This window comes from Pyxicephalus adspersus, chromosome 8 (genome assembly GCF_032062135.1).
Source record: "Pyxicephalus adspersus chromosome 8, UCB_Pads_2.0, whole genome shotgun sequence".
Taxonomy (NCBI): Eukaryota; Metazoa; Chordata; class Amphibia; order Anura; family Pyxicephalidae; genus Pyxicephalus; species Pyxicephalus adspersus.
The window spans coordinates 46,138,999-46,158,486 of record NC_092865.1 but is presented as its reverse complement, the minus strand read 5'-3'; the positions used below and the strand labels follow the sequence as shown (position 1 = coordinate 46,158,486).

Sequence of the window (19,488 nt, the reverse complement as noted above, 5' to 3'; positions counted from 1 at the left end):
AGGTACCCATGGGTGGTAAAAGTTAAAGTTAAAACATGGTTGGGCTGAAAATGCCGTAATGTTTGCAAGCAGCAACAATTCAAATCATTGCAGGTGGCAGGTGGTTCCTGGACGCTGCATATAGCATACAAAGAAATGCACAGCAATGCTACTAACTGTCAGATAAAAGATATTAAACTGAGTTATTGAGCCTAATGTTACAAAAAAAACTGCAAGTGGTTTGAAGAGGCAAAAACTGCAAAAAAGAACACAGCCGCCATAGTCGGACCACCAGAGATTATTGTAAAGAAAGGTTCATAATGGTAAATTGAAGGTCGCTATATTCTCTGTATTTTTTATTTTTTTTATGACTTATTCCATAACTAATAACACAAACTGGTTATCCTGCACACTGTGAGGCCCCTCAGAGCTCTGCAGGAAATGCAGAAGATCTAAATTTACAGAAATCCATGGTCCCATGTTTGGCAAATCTCTTCTGGAAAGCATGAAAATGCAGTATAGAAGGAAGATGGGTACCAGCCAGGGGAAGACAAATTTAGGAATGAGAGGATGCTTGGAGTCTAAGGAGATAGAGGATAGAAAGAGAGTAATAGGGGTGAGGAAAAGAGGGGAGAGAGAAAGGGAGTGGAAGAGAGGAGAATGAGGTGTAAGGTGAAAGTGGGGGTGAAACAATAAAAGGGGAGAGAGAAGGAGAAGAAAAGATGAGGTAGGGAGAAAAAGGGAGAGAAGAAAAAAAGGTGAGAAAGAGAGAGTGATAGGGGTGAAGGGAACAGAGGACAAGGAAAAATGGGGGAAATAGAGAAGAGACAGACAACAAAGAGGAGATGGGAGGTAAGAAGGCAGAATAAAAGAGGAGAGAAGGGGGGAAACAAGGGGGGGGGGGGGTCCTCTTCTTTTTTTAAAAAAAAAAAGAAAGTATAAAACTGCAATATATAGAAGAAGGATGGGTACACAGAAGGGAGGCCAAATTCAGGAATGAGAAGATACTTGGAGTCTAAGGATAGAGGGGAAAGAAAGCTAAAGAAAGTGATTGGGGCGAGGGAAATAAAAGGGGAGTGAAAGAGAGAGAAGGAAGATAAGAGAAGAAAAAGGAAATAGGGAGATGGGAGAAAGAGGATGATAAGGGTGAAGGAAATGGAAGAAAGAGAAAGTGGAGGAAAAAGAGAAAAGAGAAAAAGTATAAGGGGAGGGGGAGGTGGAGGGGAAACAGGAGAAGAAAAAGAAGAGGGAGAAAAGGGGAAATAAAACAAGAGAGAGAGAGAGTCCCCTTTTGGCAAACTCCCTCTGGAATGTATGAAACTGCAAGAAAGAAAGAGAAAGGAAGTGATAGGGATGAGGGAAAGAGGAGAGAGAAAGAAGAAGAAAAGAGGCGGAAGGAGGGGGTAAAAGAAGAAGAGATGATGGGGGTGAAGGAAACAGAAGAGAGAGAAAGAGGGGGTGAAAGCCAGAAGAAACAGAGAAGAATGAGAGATGGGGGGGGGAGAGGTAGAAAAAAAAATAAAAGAGAGGAGAGAGAGATAGGGGTTAGGGAAAGAGGGGGTGAAAAGGAAAAGAGAAGAAAAAGGAAAGAGGGGAGTGAAAGAAAGATAGAAGAAGAGAGGTAGGAGAAAGCGTGGGAGTAACAGGGGTGAAGGAAACAGAGAAGAGAGAAAGAGGGGGTGAAAGAGAAAAGAGAGAAAAAAAGAAGAAATAGGGAGAAGGGGGAAAGAAAGCAGAAGAGTGAGAGAGAGAGAGGGGGGATAGAGAGTGAAAATGAAAAAAAGAATAATAAGTAAGATATAAGACATATGTAAGATATAAATGACTGACAAAGAAGAGAGACAGCTGAGTAAAGCAGAGAGTGATATGGATGTGTAAATTGTGGGGGGGGGTGTAGAAATATAATAATAGACAGGCAGTAGGCAGGTGAGACAATGGCGTTTATCCCTTAATAGATAACTATGACCCATCAGTTGCGGAATTGAAGCACCAACAAATCTTTCAAAGCTCATGAACTATTTTAGGTCGGTGATCTGTTGGTGTTGGGTACTTATTACACTGGACAGGTGCAGGATCAGCCATTGTTCCATTGTCCAGGCTCCAGCTTCTATATTTAGTCCCCCGGGGTCACAGACAATCCCCCCATCTCTGTGCAATCCTCAGCCTGATACATGTCAGTGTGGGAATCTGGTATCTATTCAATATGATGAAATAATGGGGAATCCTGAATATTGATACATTGTATCCATTAACATCATTGTTGTGTCTTTATTCCAAAACTGCTGGATGATAAAAGGTTCATTATATAGAAAATTCACATTGCTGGGGACATTGCATCAAAGAGCATTGAAATTATAATAGGAGAGGGGGCATTGGTAAGGAGCGGTATATAGATGGTGCGTTCTGTTGGCAAAGTTGCCCCCACAAATTGCCCATGGTGGCTGTATAAGGACTTTGCGAGTCCTGCAACTGATAAACATTATCACCAGAACCCCTGAAAGGTTACTTGAACCCAACTGCTTGGGTGACTATACTTAGGCTCACCCAAAGCTGGATTTTCATGTTGGATGGATTGGCATTTAACCATCATCATCATCATCATCATTGTGTTCCATTGACGTGCCTCACTCTATTCCCTTACATAGCTCCTTACCCAAAAATGTAACACAGTACCCCTATATAAATCTTACTGCTACAATGGAGCCATAGATATCTATCCAATGCCCTCCATACAGTCTGCAAATATTTGGATATTATTATCAGTCCATGTACTGATCCTCTGAGTCCAATGCTGGCAGCACACCAGCGATATTAATAATGGGTTCAATAAAAGCATGAAATAAATCCTGAATCTTTTAGAAAATAGCCCCATGTTTGATCAGTATATCAATCAAATATTGATTGGAGTTCCAGTCCGAGTAATACCTCCTTTTGCCCTGACCACTTGTAATATAATTCATTGGGGGGTCTATAGGTGGCTGGGGGGGGGGGCATTGGTAAGGTACACACTAGGCGATATTTGTAATAGATTCAGTAAAAACATGATCAATATATCAATCAAACATTGATCTATCAGTTTTCCTCCCAAGCCCTGTTCACCTCAGTGAATGGGGCTATTGGTGGTTGGGGGTGGTGATCAGGACTGGTTGATGGGCGGATGGGTATAACCAGATAAATTATTGATTTTCGGCAGATATTGATTATTTATCTGATTCTGCACTTATTGATCAGCGTACAGTCATTTGCTGTCAGTGCATTCAGTTATCCTTACAATAAGAGTGCATTGCTAAGGTAAATAGCAGGAAGCATCCCCACTGGAGGGTGGTTGTTAGGGAGTGGTACCACCCTTAACAACCACTAGCCAAAGGGAATGCTGCTGGCTATGTACAACATCAACCACCCCCGGGAAAGTCACTAAAGGTCACCCCACTGCTCTGTAGATAGATGGAATCGGTATAAAGGAGCCATAACGTTACTTTGTATCCCTGGATTTGGTATCTGAGAGGTTTGTAAACAGTTCTGGCCATCACCAGCAGGGAAGATGAAATGTAGTATAGGAAATGCCTACAAGTGTTAAAAAGAAACAAGCAAGTCACACCTGTAATAATATGAATCGTTATACTATATGGCCAAAATAATGTGAACCCTCCAATGATGGCATTCGGGTGTCTCCAATAAAGGGTCATGATAATTTTACAGTGCAAGGGTTCTATTGTATTGCAGCCAGTGAATATAGCAAATGCAGAAACAACCAATCATCTGTCATATTCACACATCCCATTATCTACAGAACAGCAGCAGGTAAGGATCTGCAATGAAGAACTCAGCATAGGAAATATTTTCTTATCATAAATGCAGCGTACTCCATATTCACCATCAGTGAAACCTTTCCAGGTATCTAATACATCTCACACTAATCACAGGACTACCCTTGCCTAAAACTTTATCTGCTTGTCTCTCCTAAAGGATGGAACTATGTTTTTCAGGTATCCAGGGCCACCATTTAATTTCTGAATTGAGTTTGTGTGGGTGCATTTGTAGCTCTGAGCATTTGTAGCTGCATTGACAAATCTCTGGCACAGATCAGCTCTTGCTGCAGCCTCTTACCATGTCACCAAAGTTACAATGTTCCATTCTGATCACTGGGGAGACTGAAGAAATGCTTCCTCCTGCCTGCAGCAGACTGATGACATCATCACAGCCTAGGCAAAGTCACTGATGCAGCATCCAAGATTTACAAAGTTGAGATTCCAGGACCAGTCCAGGGAAGGAAGTGCTAGAACCAGGTTGTAATGGGACGGGAAGGACGAAATTGGTATTTATTTGGTGCCATGAGGCGGTGATAACGCTGACAAATATCTCTATGTTTACACTTCCAGCTCTTCCATCTCAAAAACATTTTTTATCATCAGGGCTGAATGTTGGATAACAATCTGAACATGGCAGGGCAGGAAACTGTCTGCACGCACAGGCAAACTTATTTCAAGAGGACCTGTCATGTAAAGTTGAAGTTTGGCACAAAAGCTCCTGACTCCATGTAGCTGAGGAAGCAATAAAGAGTACCTGTCACCCTGTGTTTTATAAAAGGACCTCCCCTTTCCCTCTTTATACTTACCAATGCTCCATGGCAACTCCTTCCTTTACCACAGCCCATGATCCACCCCAGGTGGCAGAGGAACATCCTACGACCTCCTACCCCTTTGTTTGACTTTGACCATTGTCACATGACTAAAGGAGTGGCAGTGCTAAACTCTTCGCAACTCCAAAACTGAGCTGTGCTGTGCAGGGACTGCAAGGTCAGATTTGGGTATCTGCACCTAGCGGATTGATGAACGATGTTGGGAAACCATTATACACAAGTCATATTTTAACCCGAGACACAACTTATCTCGGGCGACAATCATCTGATGTGTGTATGGAACTTTAGACTATTCACCTACTAAAGTGAATTATTACTTGCAAGCTAGCTTGGTGAATGGGGTGAGAGTTCTTTGCAAAGAATACCCATTCATGTAAAAGGAAATTCCAAAAAAAATGCATTTTTCTCATATGATTGGACATTTGAGGTCAGCTGACCATCATCTCAATTTCTAAGCTAAGTGAAATACCCCAATGCAAGATCATTCACTCTGCTATGTGAACAGCCCATATGTAAATCAACCTATTAAGCTGTAATAAAATTAAATGTCCTTTAAACCAGACCTACACTGGCCCTGATATACTAAAAGTCCCAGCATGCCCTGGTGTGTTTTTTAGGTCTTTAGGTGACTTCACATGCAGCAAGTCACACCACACATCTCACAAATTGTTCTTTCTGTTGCTCAGCACTTCCAATATTTTCTTTGGAGCCCCAGAGATTAGCTGTACACCACACACTGCTCAGAAGGAATTGCATTTTTCTCAACACGTGCGATTTTCTGCAGCCATAAAATAGAAAGGAGAAAAAAGGGAAAAGTCTTTTCCTATGGCTTGCTCAGCTTTCCTTTCCAAAATCTTTTGTAACAACAAAAATGAGTCTTCCCCATCCCCAAACTCTGCAAAAATGTCTGCAAATCTGAGTTATTTTCTTTAGGATCCTGGAGGGGGGACGTAAATTGACTTTATCATACACATATGGGACTGTTCTTCTCAAGTTACAACACAGTCCCTTCTTTTTTTTTTTTTTTTTTTTTTGTTAAACTGCTGGAGCTGATTCTGTGTCTGCAGACAGAGGAAAGTGCCACAGGAATCGCCTGCAAGGAGAGGAAGGAATTTTCAGGTTGGTCAAACTTCCATCAAAGACTGAAGATTTTACTATTCTGTCATACGGGGGTCCAACTCATAAAGCTAATTAGCCAAAGACATTCAAAGGTTTAACTTTCTTTTTGTTTATTTTACAATGTTTTTACAGTTACAAGGCTGGCACTGGGCAATGATGGCACTTTTTTTTTAATATTGTTGAATATTTGTTGTTTAAGGTAACATTTGTTACATTGTTATATTGTTACTTTTGTTTTTTAAAGTTTTTTTTTACATCACAATTATTTTATATTGTATTATTTTATATTCCCTCATTAATGATGTTTTATGCTATCCCAGGGATTATTGTAGAAGTGGATGTAAAGATTTGTATCACTGGGATTATTTTATTATTTTATATTCTCTAATTATGTTTTCTGCTATCTCAGAGATTATTATAAAAAATTTGGATCACTGGGATTATTTTATTATTTTATATTCTCTAACTATGTTTTCTGCTATCTCGGAGATTAATATATACAATTTGTATCATTGGGATTATGTTATATTCATCCTCTGGGTTTATTATAGAAGTGAATGTGAAGATCTTTTTCCAGATTCTTCTTTCTTTGATCTATATTCACCTTCAATTGTCATCAGTCTCTCACTTTCCTGCGGTGACATCAAAGGGGTCTTGAAAATGCAGTGAATCTGACATTCTACAAACATTCGCTTCCAGTTTTTAATACAATGACTGATTCTCCACCAGAGAATGTTCAGTGAATGTCAGATTCACTGTTTTATAAACAGCTATACTGTTTTATAAACAGCTATAAAAATCCTGTTTAATATTAATATTGTATGTAGCAATCCTACAACAAATGAGTGCTGTACAATGAGCACTGTTCAGTTCTACAGAGGGGGGGAAACAAGTGGGTAGCACCCCAACGTGTCCTCCTCCATTGAAAATTACAGCAATCATCCTCACTTGGTCATACACCAATCTGCCAGGACAGATTAAGGAAAAAAGTTGAAAGACATTGTACACACACTAGAATATCACATGAGACAAATGATCATCTTGGGCAACAATCCTCTGGCGTGTCACCAAAGCCATAGACTTGTGTTGGCTGGTGATTTTTTTGTTGATATGTTGATATTTAATTTGAGAAATTTTCAGCATTTTATTTAATTTCCAGACTTTTATCATTTATTTTGCCCCCACCCCCTCACAGGACCACCCACATCTTAGAGAGTTTTTGTTAAATTATGTTTGTATTTTAGAATTAGTGAATATCCAAGTACTATTAGAAGTCATTGCACAATGATTATGATTATAAGGGGTGTCCAGAGCCGAGTGGTTAAGGGATAGCACCCCTGTCAGTTATTTTGCCCCACTGGGGAGATTCCCCTTTCTTTTTTGGTAGGAACTATTGTCACCATAGTTGTCACCAGTTCTCACCATAGGAAAAAGCTCTTCATTGGATCATGGTTCTGCTAAGAGAGCATTTCCCTCACCTTGGGAAGATTTTGTCTCATTTCCTTGTTTCAGAGGAAAATCTCCCTAATGGGATGATTAACCTTTATCTTGCCTACCCATCTTCTTCTGTCTTTTGAAACCTTCACTACTTCCCACCACTACATATCTCCCCTCCTGTTGTGTGGTAATTCCCCCACCTCCTAGATTGTAAGCTCTTCAGAGCAGGGTCCTCTCCTCCTTTGTCACTGTCTGTATTCATCTGTCATTTGCAACCATTATTTAATCTACAGCGCTGCGTAATATGTTGGCGCTATATCAATCCTGTTTATTAATAATATTAACCTACCCTATCCAAACCAATGTAAAGAACACATTTAGACTTTGATATACTTTTAGGGTATTTGGAAATGCTGGATGGCCTCTCTCTGCATCTGGTAGAGACACTGAAAGCATTCATACCGGGAAAACCAAAGTCAAAGGTTCTAATTTGCCTGTTTAGAATCAGTGACTTAAAACGTACAGAAGCAATCAATTAGGGAATAAATTCAGGAAAGCTCAACAATGGTGGACGCCATCTTTCCTTAGTTCAGGCTTGCCTTAGTCCACACTGAAATTATATAGTAACCATGGGAGTTTGCTGGATGAATGATTCACACCCACTGGCTATGTATTTTTCTCGGACTCCCAGAAATGAGAGCTTACTGGTTCTCCTGAGTCCAACAGGACTGAGTCACAATGGCCATATTATGGGAAACTGAAGTTTAGGTTGGCTACACACTGGGAATTTTCAATCAACTTCAACCCCTGGAAGGTGAAATATGATCAAAGCAAACTTCAACCTTTGAGTTAGACTGATAGACCACCATAATATGGTAAGCTTTAAAATCTGAACCTGGCGACAAATTATTAGCTCCAACAGAGTTTATTGAAGGATTAAACTGAAATAATAAAACAATACAGCATTTTCACCTCCACATCTGATCAATATCTTTTATTGATTTACAGTCCAAATAATGGATTTGAAAGCTCTGATTTATTGCCATGTGAATGGCTAGCTTAAGGTTCAACCACTAAAGGCTCCAGGTGATGGAAGGTGTGAAAAGGCAAATTAAAAACTGATTGGCAGTATATTATTATTGGGTAATATTGGTACAGTAGTTCTCCTAAAACTCTTACCAGGCTTAGGGGATAGTCACCAAACATTCTCCGGTAATAAATCTTTCAGGTCCACATACTTTCAAAGGCATTGATTGATTCTTCACCAGAGAAAGTTTAGCAAATATCAGGTTTACTGCTTTATAAACTAAACCGTTAGAAAAAACCCCTGTTTAAAGAAAGTAGGTACTTAATATCAATAATATGGCAGCTTAAACGGGGTATTTAAAGGATCATTTCATCCAAAAGTGATGATTTGGTCAGCTGGAGGCTGTTGGATGAAGTCAGTCCCAGGAGATTTTTATGTTTTGGAAACTGTCTCATCAAGACCAACTCTTTACCTGTCCACCAGGTAGTTACGGTTGTCCCTGCCCCTTCTTGTATGTTCAGTCTCCCCATTTTCCATGTATCGGTGATGAAACCCCTAAAAATAAGCACAGACCTGAGAAATCAGGCCAGAGATCTCACCAATAGAATCTCCTTGAGATAGAAGTCTGTTGGGTTGTTTAACTTTTCAGCATCTACCTAAAACTGAAATATGATCTTGGGTGGACTGATCCTTTAAGATATTTTTTTCTATTTCTTGTTTTTTTGCTTTATCTTGGTGTCCATTTTTGTTTCCCATAGGCCTTTGCTGGTTCCAGTAACTCATCATTCCACTGATGGTTATACCAGTTCAGCATGGCTTCCAAGATGTCTAAAATCAGCCAGCTGGAACGTCTGATCGGTGCTGTCCTTCTCCTGTATGTGGGACTATCCATGGCTCAGAAAGATTGCAAAGGCATTGTGTGTGAGCCTCTTGTAAATTGTATTGAAGAGGTGTTGGAAGAGGGGTTTTGCTGTCCAACATGTGCTCAATTCGGATGCACCTGTGAGGGCTACCAGTATTACGACTGTGTGAATGTCGGCTTTAAAGATGGCAAGGTTCCCGAAGGAGAGTCCTACTTTGTCGACTTTGGAAGTACAGAATGTTCCTGTCCAGCAGGAGGTGGGAGGATTAGCTGCCACTTTATCCCTTGCCCAGAGCTGCCCCCAAATTGTATCGACATCATTCAACCAGCAGATGGCTGCATGCAGTGTGGGCGAATTGGGTGCATTCATGGAGGAGAGAAGTATGAGGCCGGTCACACTTTTCACATGTCTGAGTGCAAGTTTTGTCACTGTCCCAATAATGGAGGAGAGTTGATGTGTTACGCTCTTCCTCATTGCACCTCGGATGGTGACAACAGCACCCAACTCATGGACACAACAGAGAGTGACCCTGAGAGACAATATGACTACCCCTTCAGTCATGAACAAGAGGAGACCTTGAACAGTGAAGTGATGGAAAAGAACAATAACTACAAAAGGAACGCCCTGCAGGATCATTCCATGATGGATTACGAGGATCATGTTGATGAAGTAGATGATGTTGAACTTTCTTTTACACCCTCTTTTCCACCGCAGTTGGTAGAGCTTACCACAACGGCCTATCAGCTCCATCTCTCCACTGAACCAGAGACAACCACGCCTAATGCCCAGACTACCCAGATAACTAGCACTCTGGCACCAACCACACCCAAAGCCAGCACTGTTCAAGTTTTACCCAAAACCACAATTAAACCAACTCAACAGCAGCTTCAAGAGACAACGAGGCCAACTTTGGCAACCACAGAACTTCCGACAGAGCCAAATACTACCCCGTCTATTGGAACCAGCACCACAAGAATAGAGACTCTGAAATCAGATCCACAAATAAACAGTACGGAGAGGTCCGTTCCAACAGAAACCAAAGCTGATTTCCCCAAAGAGGAAAAAGAAGGAAATGTTCTCTCAGAGACCGTGAAATCAACAACAGCATCTGTCCTCCTTAGCCCGAGTCCCTCAATGGGGCCGCAGGTTCTGTTTCCTAAATTACTAAGCGAAGGCGGGGCTCCAAAGGATGTTTTAAATCAATCACGATTACATGAGGGTAAGAGGCTTTAGTTTTATTTATTACAGACGGTTTGCACTTTATAGAAAGTATATTATGAAGCTTTTCTTGGCAGCAACTCAGTAAGGTAACAATATGGGATCAACCTTTTCTGCACCACTCCCCCCCCACCAGGGCAGCACCCCATGCATGTAGATGTTGCCTGCAACTCTGGAGGTGAAACTTGTACCTGCACCCTAGCTACTCTATTGAAAGGTCTGAGAGTCACCACTGACCTCCAATAAACACAGCATACATAGATTTGGAGATCAGTGGGGGGCAAGTGACAACTGTTGGGTATCCAAGTCATTATCAGTTGCAGTTCTATCAGTTTCCCAGTTGAAGTCAGGTGATCATTTCTACTGAATGAAGCATCCATATTTAAAGTGGACCTGTCCTGTCCTGTCCTTAAAAGGCAAGAATAAGAAGGGCTTGTTACTGGTATTGCTCCCTGCAGCTTATCTTCCCCCATTATGCATTACCATGCCTTGTTGTGAACTGTGTCCCTGTGTGGAGGTGGCAATCTTAGTGGAGGAGCAAAGCTTTGCTTTCTACTGTCAGAACTGCACCTTGATTACTGATGGGTCAAATGATAAAATTGTAGAAAGCATAGATTTGATGAAGCAGAAGCAGGGAGATCATTGCATTGCAATGATGCATTCCCCTCCAGCAAGGGGAAGCGAGCTGACACTGCAGACAGAGAGCTATGAGAATACAGGACAGCAGTGCCTAGGCACAGAAAGTGAGCTGTTATTTTCCAGGATAAATTTAATGCAAATAGAAGCTTTTTCAGGATCAAGGTCAGGCACAATACAGATGTTGTCAATTAAGTAACAAATCCTTACTTTTCAGATCTGGTACTCCTATATCACTCATAACCTCGTCACACGCACAAGACTTTTCTGGAGCTGCCCCGACACCCTGGAATGGTCTTCCTCATCCTATTTGGCTTGCTCCTACTTTTTGCTCCACTAAAACAGCACTTAAAACCCATCTTTTTAAACATGCCTACCTGTCTTTTTCCGTCCCTTAAACCCTCACTACTTCCCACCTTTCCATATCCCCCCCACCCGCCCTTTATGTGTGATACTTTCTCCACCTCTTAGATTGTAAGCTCTTCGGGGCAGGGTCCTCTCCTCCTCCCCCATTTAATGTACAGCTCTTCGTAATATGTTGGCGCTATATAAATCCTGTTTATTAACAACAATAATAATAATACCAGTTATATATACTGAATACAAAAATGTCCCAAAGGTAAGGAGAAAATGATGCATTCACTATAAATGGACAGAAAATTCCTTTTAATGCATCGGGTTGCACATTTTTGCCCTGGAAATAAAAGTACATTTTATTTTCTTCTTTCTGGAATTCCTGTTGAGAATTTCTTCCCCAGCTGACAGATAGGAGAGCTTGGTATCTGGGGCAGATAATGATTCTGCCTGTAGGCACCCAGCAGCCATCATGCTTTGAGGTTGTAGTTGGTGCAGATTGCAGGTCACCTTATCAGAGGAGGCAGGAAGGAAGCGTTGTCACTGGAATGTCACAAAGAAAATGTCTGAACTTGTTACATATTTGTCTTCATCTCAGTTAGATACAATGCAATGTTATCAGTCATACCGCATGGAACAAAAATCTCCCAGATTCTGCTCAATTGGTGTGTTTGGGTTCACACGAATTCTAAACCACAAAATATCTGGAATTCATTAATAATTATTACTAATGGCAGCCAGCTGTAATAAAAAAGTTCTTCTGCCAGGCTGAGTTTTCAGGAACAGAAAACAAAAGCTATTCGGAACATTTAGCTCATCAGTCATAAAACTTATGGGTGAAATGCGTCAGCGCGATCCATGTTAGGCTTATGATCCATTGGCTTAATATAGGAGGCTTAAATCTTCTGCATGGGGGCCACTGTTCTTAGATTGTAAGCTTTTCTGGCCAGGGTCCTCTCCTCCTCCTCATTGTTGTCATTGTTTGCATCTTTCTGTCATTTGCAACCCCTATTTAATTTACAGCGCAGCGGAATATAACATATTATAACATAATAAAAAAACTCTCCAAGACTGGAAAAGATAGACTATGATGGGAGAACCTGGGTGATCCAGCAAACCTGAAATGGATCCAGTCCAGGATTGAAAACCTTTGCCAACCAATAGCAAATTATTTTTCTAGGTTTGCAGGATCACCCAGGTTCTCCCATGATAGTCTATCTTCTCCAGTCTTGGAGAGCTTTATTAAATCAGGCTCATTGTGTCAATTACATTGATACAGATTACAAAATCCAGCTCATTTTCCATTCAGTTTTTCCCCATGACAGGTGCACTTGGCATTTTTAGATTTTGGTGCACAATCCCTATTGGCCAGGCGTTCCCCCATAGCAGTAGCTATGTATGGTGAGCCCAACCCCCCCCCCCCCCTCATTGCTGTGCAGCTATTTTCCCAGCATGCTGATATATTAGGAACATTGATGCCTCACATTTGTGTCTACTGTTTACTGACACCAAGGACGCTCCAAGTTCCCCGCATAGTTGGCCAGCTCCGAAAATCTTTAGAGAATCTTCCAAAAACTCTCAGAATTCTCCAGATAATGACAAAAAAAATAATCATTTCCATCCCAACATCATTTCTCTCGTGTTCCACGAGATGTAGCGTGCCTGCCGAGGAAACATCTTGCGCGCTGGCAGAGGCCATAAAAACAAAATAATTGAATTTCTGAATAATGACAGCAACAACATTAAAGAGGATGCAAACCCTTCCCATAAAATCATGTTTGCAGAGTTATTTCTATCTAAAAAACTTCCTGGTGACCTTGCTATGGTGATGACTTTTCCCTATAATGGGGTGGCAACGCTCTGTACCCTGGACCCACCTCGGCCAACAGGTGTCCCCCCATGTCAGTTCAGCCAGCAGGGCCCCAATTCACTTTGCACAGGCGCCCACTGTTGGCTGCGCCCGTCACTGAAGCCCGTCACACTCAAAGTCCTGATTCTATTATGACACAAGCAATAACATTTGATGCAGACAGTGCTCCGTTTCACTCATTTAGGAAAGTTGCTGTCGTTTTCTCCAGGGCGTAACAATGTTGCATTATTGGAAGGTGCTGTGGGGTCTTTACTGGGCAATGACTCTGGGTGGAGCAACAAAAGTGCCCAATAAGTGCCCCCTAAATTCTGACATCACCCCAAGAACCGCAGCCAATTCTTCCTCCTAATAGAAGCTGCAGACGTCTCCTCTGAGTCATTCTTTCCCAGTCCGTAGATTTTATTATTCACTTCTAAGTGGCAATCTTGGCGGGGCCAGCAGTACGCTCCAGTGCTTTGCACCCAAGCGGGCGGCTCACCGGGGACCCAGAGCGCTCATAAAAACCAGGCGGCTGTGTTTCTGCAAATCCCATTTCTGCACAAAATGTCCTCAAATTTATATCAGGAGCTCAGGATGACAGTATCATAAAATAAGAATGAATCTGAACGCTGATGACCCTCCCTGCAAATAAAGATTTCAGAGATGCATTTTTAACAAAAATTACTTTTTCTTTTTTTGTAAAATCTGAACCCGATCACCAGATTTATATGTGAGCTTCACATCTCCATGTGATTCAGAAATTGGTGTTAGTGGAACTGAACTCCCAAAACTCACACTTCCCGGTTGTGTCCCAGGGCACCACCTTCTTCTTGTTCCTTCTTCTTTTCCTGGAGAAAATAGTTGGCCAATTGTTCTTTTATGTTGTCACTTCGTATTATATGTCCCCCGGTTATGGCTGCAAGTGGGCATAGTGATGAAAAACAGGAAAATATTGCAAGGTCAGCTCCACCTTGCCTTGAATCAATCTGCTTTCCCTGCCTGGGGACCCTCCATGACCATCTGCCCAGAGGCACCCACAGACCCTCTATGACCATCGGCCCGGAGTCACCCACAGAGACCCTCCATGACCATCCGCCTGGAGTCACCCCATGACCCTCCATGAACATCGGCCCAGAGGCACCCACAGACCCTCTATGGCCATCGGCCCGGAGTCACCCACAGGGACCCTCCATGGCCCCCTCTCATTCTTTTTTCCCATCATCTTCCTGCATTGTGTGACCTCTGTGCCCACTGCAAGCCGTGCCAAGTCCTCACTGAACTGGTTACATTGTAGTCAATGTTCCCATTTCCCGCAGAACTTCGGATTTCATCTATGAAATGTAAACAAAATATTCATTTCAGTGTTCTGGAGGAATTTGGATCGTCTCCCCCTCAGCGCTGAGTTGACTTTGGCTCGAACTTTTCCCCAATTTAAAGAATTTACATTCTTCACTTCACTGAGTTGGGATTTTGCTTCAAAGATTTAAATTACTGAATTCCAATTTTACTTTTCTTTGTGCACAATTGTAGACAATCTGCTCCTGTGCTGACCAGTTCCATTTTCCTGCATAAGGTGACATTAGAAACTACAGCAAGTACCTTGAGCCACCTTTTTTCCTGTCTAATGAACTACAAGGATCATCCAGCCAGATCCCCACCACTGATTGGAGCTGCTGGTTGAGAAACAATACAATTGTTGCAGGAATCCTCCCAGGCTGGTACAGCCAATGACAGGTCGTCTTTACCTGACCCCTCCACTTCCATGGAAGGTGTTGCACACATTTAGAACTTCGATAATAATTTCCAGCTCTCACATAATAGCTGAAGGCAACATCCGGCTAATTTCACATCCGTCAGCTAAGAACTGCGAGAGGAAACTGCGCCAGGAGGTGAGCGTGCGGAAAAACATCATTATTCAGCGTTTTCCAAATAAACCAAGAAACCGAAAACCCAACATTTCCCCATAAACACCTCCCAGCCGCTCGTTAGAAAGTCATAAGCGCCTGACTGTTTATTGTGACAGATCAGGTATGCGGTGTGCAACTGGTAGCCAGCTGTGGAATGCGGCGGACACATTAAGGGAAACTCTGGGCACAGGCTGCAGCAAACACGGCCACCAGAGGGCGCCATCAGAGTCTGATTTGTGGTTGAGCTCCCACTGGTACTGCATTTTCAAAAATTTGGCGCATTGATGATTGCATTGGTGTGTTGCATCAGAGCACCCAATTCATGTATTGCAACAAAATGGATGCAGAATGTGCAGTCTTTGTCATGTGTTGCACTCTATTGCATTGACAACATGGGTAAGCGGCGCTATTAGGAATCAATGGCAACCCTGCCCACCAATGCATGTCCAACACATTGAATTCATGCACTGAATAGGACTAACACTATGCACCAGAAGGAATAAGTCTGGGGGCTTGTTGGGGTCTATGTTTATTTAACCCTGCACATGAAGATACCTTTCATTCTGAACTACGGAGAGGTATAAAACTTTGTATTCAGTAAAGCATAATAATATTGTGATTGTCCAATCACAGGTTGAGGGAGGGGCAAGACCTGTAAGTGTTGCTGAACTGCAGCAAAGAAAAACCAGGTCTCTGAAAACGTGTGTATAGATCCTTTTATTAGAGACTTACAGATTACAGGATCACATTATTAGTTGATATTAAACTGTATTTGCAAATTTAAACTCCAATTTTAACCTTTTTTCCAGTTTTGCACTAAAGGGGAGGTCTAGAACCCTGAGCAGGTTTTCTGTGTTCCTGTGTGATCCTTTCTGTCTTGGTGACACAACAGAATATGACTGGGATAGGTGTCTCTAATGTAGGATGTCTTCTCACTTCCCGTCCTAATAAAATGTGGCCCTGAAACACTGGAAGTGCCTCCTATGGGGACACAGAGCAGTAAAACCCCGACAGAGGTTCCATCACTTCTCTGATTTTCTTTTTTCATTGCTGTTGGTATTTGTGGAATTCTGTTGTCAGAATTTATCCTGACCAGTTTATTTTCTCTATTCAGTTTCCTCCAAGGATCTGGTTGAGTCGTGCTGTGCTGCTGGCCAGCAATGGTCCATCGATCATGGAGAATGTGAGAATCTGATCTTCGATGCCTCCGAGACCTGCAGGTACCCAACTTACCTCCTCTACTTACCTCTCCATAATATCCCGGGCTCTCAATATTCCCGAGATCATTCCAGGGTGCAGAACAAAATCCAGCACAGACAGCCAGGAAATATTGAAAGATGATATTTAATGTTCTTGTATTTTGTCTGCACTGATAGGTGTAGAGGGCAGATCTATGAGGGAAAGGCTGGAGGGCAGAATAAACTTTTATCAGTTAAAATTTTCTTTTTACTGTATGGTCTATCCTGAAAGTTACCATTTTGGGGTCTACCAGCGATTGGCTAGTGTAATGAAATTGGCTGCAGGGACCTCAAATATTGGAAAATCATCTTTTATAATGAATTCTTGCACACCACAAACTGTATATATGTTCTTGCAACACATTGTAACTTGCTGTATATGTGCACTGTGGTGCAATTCATTCTTAATCACACCTGCAATAAAAAAAAAAAAAATTACCAGTGTTATAGGGAATGCACCATGCACTGGGGTGCAGCGCATTTAAAAACTAGGTAGTCCTTTTCTTCAAGTTGAGATGTGTTTGTGCATTGTTGCAAATAAATACCTTGTTATAATGCAATGCGCACCAACACACATGCATGAGCAAGAGTTGCTCTAACGTGACGCAAGCCCCAAAACAACATAGAAGTCTGCAGGGAGGTCCATTGCCTGACACATCATAAAACTCAGATAATCATTCCCATCCTTGGAGCAGATGCGTCATGCGGCTCCCTGCGTGCTGCTCAGTGAGTTATGTCTGTTCATAAATCACCCTACGGCAGCCCAGGTTATAATAAATGTCTTATGAGCCGTCATGTAAATTCATCAGAAGAATTACAGTGCGGAGTTATCATTTGCACAGACAGATTCAGGTTTGCAGGACCATTATCGCATCTTATGTGCGGCCGCCATGTTACATTATTGCCCCTGTGTCCAATTATTATTGGTTGTGTCCCCAATTGGGAGATTCATCCTACTTATCCTGGTGGCCATGGTCTCCGGTACAGAAAGTGATGATTGTCACCATAACAAGAACGGAGGGAAAATCTTCCAATTGGTCGGGGCCCTTTCTGACACTGGGGGCATTCTGTGACCTGTAGATCGGGGAGCCAAACAGACGGTTAGAAGTATCTCTCTAATTGACTAACCAAATAAAACATCTCATAGTGTATGGCTGCCATTATGGGGACACTGTCAGAAGTAAAAACATTTTCATTAATGTGGCCAGGAATGGCTGGGTTTCTGTCTCTTTCAATGTCCCTGTTCTAGAGACTTTTCATATCTCCCGCGTGGTCACCGAGTCAGGTTATATAGTGGAATCCCTCTCAATGGGGAAGACAAAAATGGTTCTACCCTTAGACACTTTTGAGGTTGGTTTTAGACATCTCTGCTACACATCACAGCCATGTCTAGCAGGGCAGTAGACCTGATTGTTTTCTCTGCTGCATTTCCTTAACATTTGCAGGTCTTGTCCCACTGGACAGTGAAAGAAGAAGCAGTGGACTGATTAGCTCATGTCTATGTCTGGCTGCTCTTACTCCTTTTTTGAGCTTTTTAGCACTGATTGGCTCCTTGTGCTGCTTCTTCCTCTCCCTATCTGGGCTCTGCTGTACAGGGTTGTAAGAGGCAAGCACCAGGCATTTACACTGCACCAACTTTTATAGCCACCTGGAATTCAGCTTTGATTTTTTTAATTGCACGCATAGCCGGACTGCAGGGTGTTTCATTTCTATCCTCCAGTGTTCAGCTTTCCGCTCGTTCCGTTAATCCTCAACTATTTCTATATTCTGCTCTCCTTTCCCTGATATTCCTCGGAGACTCCGCAGCTGTTTCTGTGTTTCGTGCCGCAGACAGTTTATCACAAAAAGAATTTACTGCTCCTTCCGACTGTCCAGGAACCAACAATTCCACTGCCGAGCGCTCGTTTCAACCAGGAGGGGCGGAGCCTCCAATAAACAATTTTTACGCTTTGGGATGGAATTTCGATACAAAACCGTAGCTGGCTTTTTATGAGCTCCAACGAGTGAATGGAAAGCACCAAATTCCTTCAGAAAATTTCCAAAACTCTGCGGATAATCTGATTTCCTCCTGTGCTGCGGCTGAGGAGGAGAAGGCGACCAGTTGTGTCCAATTAGTCAATCGACCGCCCAATGCAAATCTAACAGAGGCCCTTTGTTTGAAAAGCCGCGTTTACAACCCCAGCGGTGAACGTAAGATCGGTGAAAGTGAAACAAAGCGAACTGTTTTCAATGACACGACTTAAGTTGTAACATTTCGCGTCTGATTTATTAAAGTTCTCCAAGCCTGGAGAAGATAGACTAACATGGGAGAACTTGGGTGATCCAGAACACCTTGAATGGATCTGGTCCAGGATTGAAAACATTTGTTAAGTAAAATCAAGTGACTTAGAAATCCATTTCAGGTTTTCTGGATCACCCAGGTTCTTCCATGATAGTCTATCTTCTCCAGTTTTGTAGAGCTTTAATAAATCAGGCCCATTTAGAAATCTCTGACTTTGATTGATGGGCGTTGTGAATTTACATGGTCACAATTGTGTATTTATTATGATAAAGTGTAAAGTGCACCTGCCATCAGAGTGTTAGCTTGTCATGGCGATCCAAAGGCTTCAATTCCATCTTTGTACAGGTATTCAATGGCTGTTGTCGATGGAAATGATCCTTTGTGATTGTTTCTATTGACAGATGAATGAACGAGTGCTGTTCATCCAGCACCATTCTGTTTAACGGAGGGGGAAGGGGAGGATGAGCAAGTTGCACCCCGTTGTGCTCTCCTCCATAGGCATGGCCAGTGGCTGTTCCCATTACATCGTTCATCATTCTGCTGTGGCCCATCCCTTTGGATATCAATGATAAGGATTTCTGTAAGGACAGAGATGCCACCTCATCTGTACTGACTTCTCCACATTTGACACCACCTGCCTTGGGATACCTAAGCCCCGCACAGTTGTCTGATTGATGTCGTGTTGCTGTAAATTATCTTTTGTGACCGATAAATGAAAGAGAACTGTACACACAACTCTATTCTGTTCAATGGAGAGGGGAGGCAGGAGACGAATGAGCATCACCCAGCTGTGCTCTGCTCCATAGGAATAAATAACAGTCAATCCTTCATCTGGCCTGGCAGATTGATGAACAACCTCTGGGGGTTACTGTACACATGTCAGATTGCACTACCATTAGTCTGTGGTGACTTTTATATGATGTGTGTTTGTAGCTTTAGTG

At 42.3% G+C, this 19,488-nt stretch overlaps 1 protein-coding gene across 2 annotated transcripts in view; it reads left to right on the top strand.

Annotated features, from left to right (window-relative positions):
• Positions 1–5,320: 5,320 nt before the first annotated feature.
• FBLN2 (fibulin 2) overlaps positions 5,321–19,488 on the top strand; it is a 28,705-nt gene continuing 14,537 nt past the window's right edge. Inside the window, exons 1-3 of one of the 2 annotated variants that reach the window (XM_072420422.1) lie at positions 5,321–5,737; positions 8,960–10,283; positions 16,143–16,248. In XM_072420422.1, the coding sequence (XP_072276523.1) occupies positions 9,014–10,283; positions 16,143–16,248 (1,376 nt within the window). In that variant the 5' untranslated portion in view covers positions 5,321–5,737; positions 8,960–9,013. Of the gene's footprint in view, positions 5,830–8,959; positions 10,284–16,142; positions 16,249–19,488 lie in introns of both variants that reach the window. The other variant, XM_072420423.1, reaches the window with a different exon arrangement.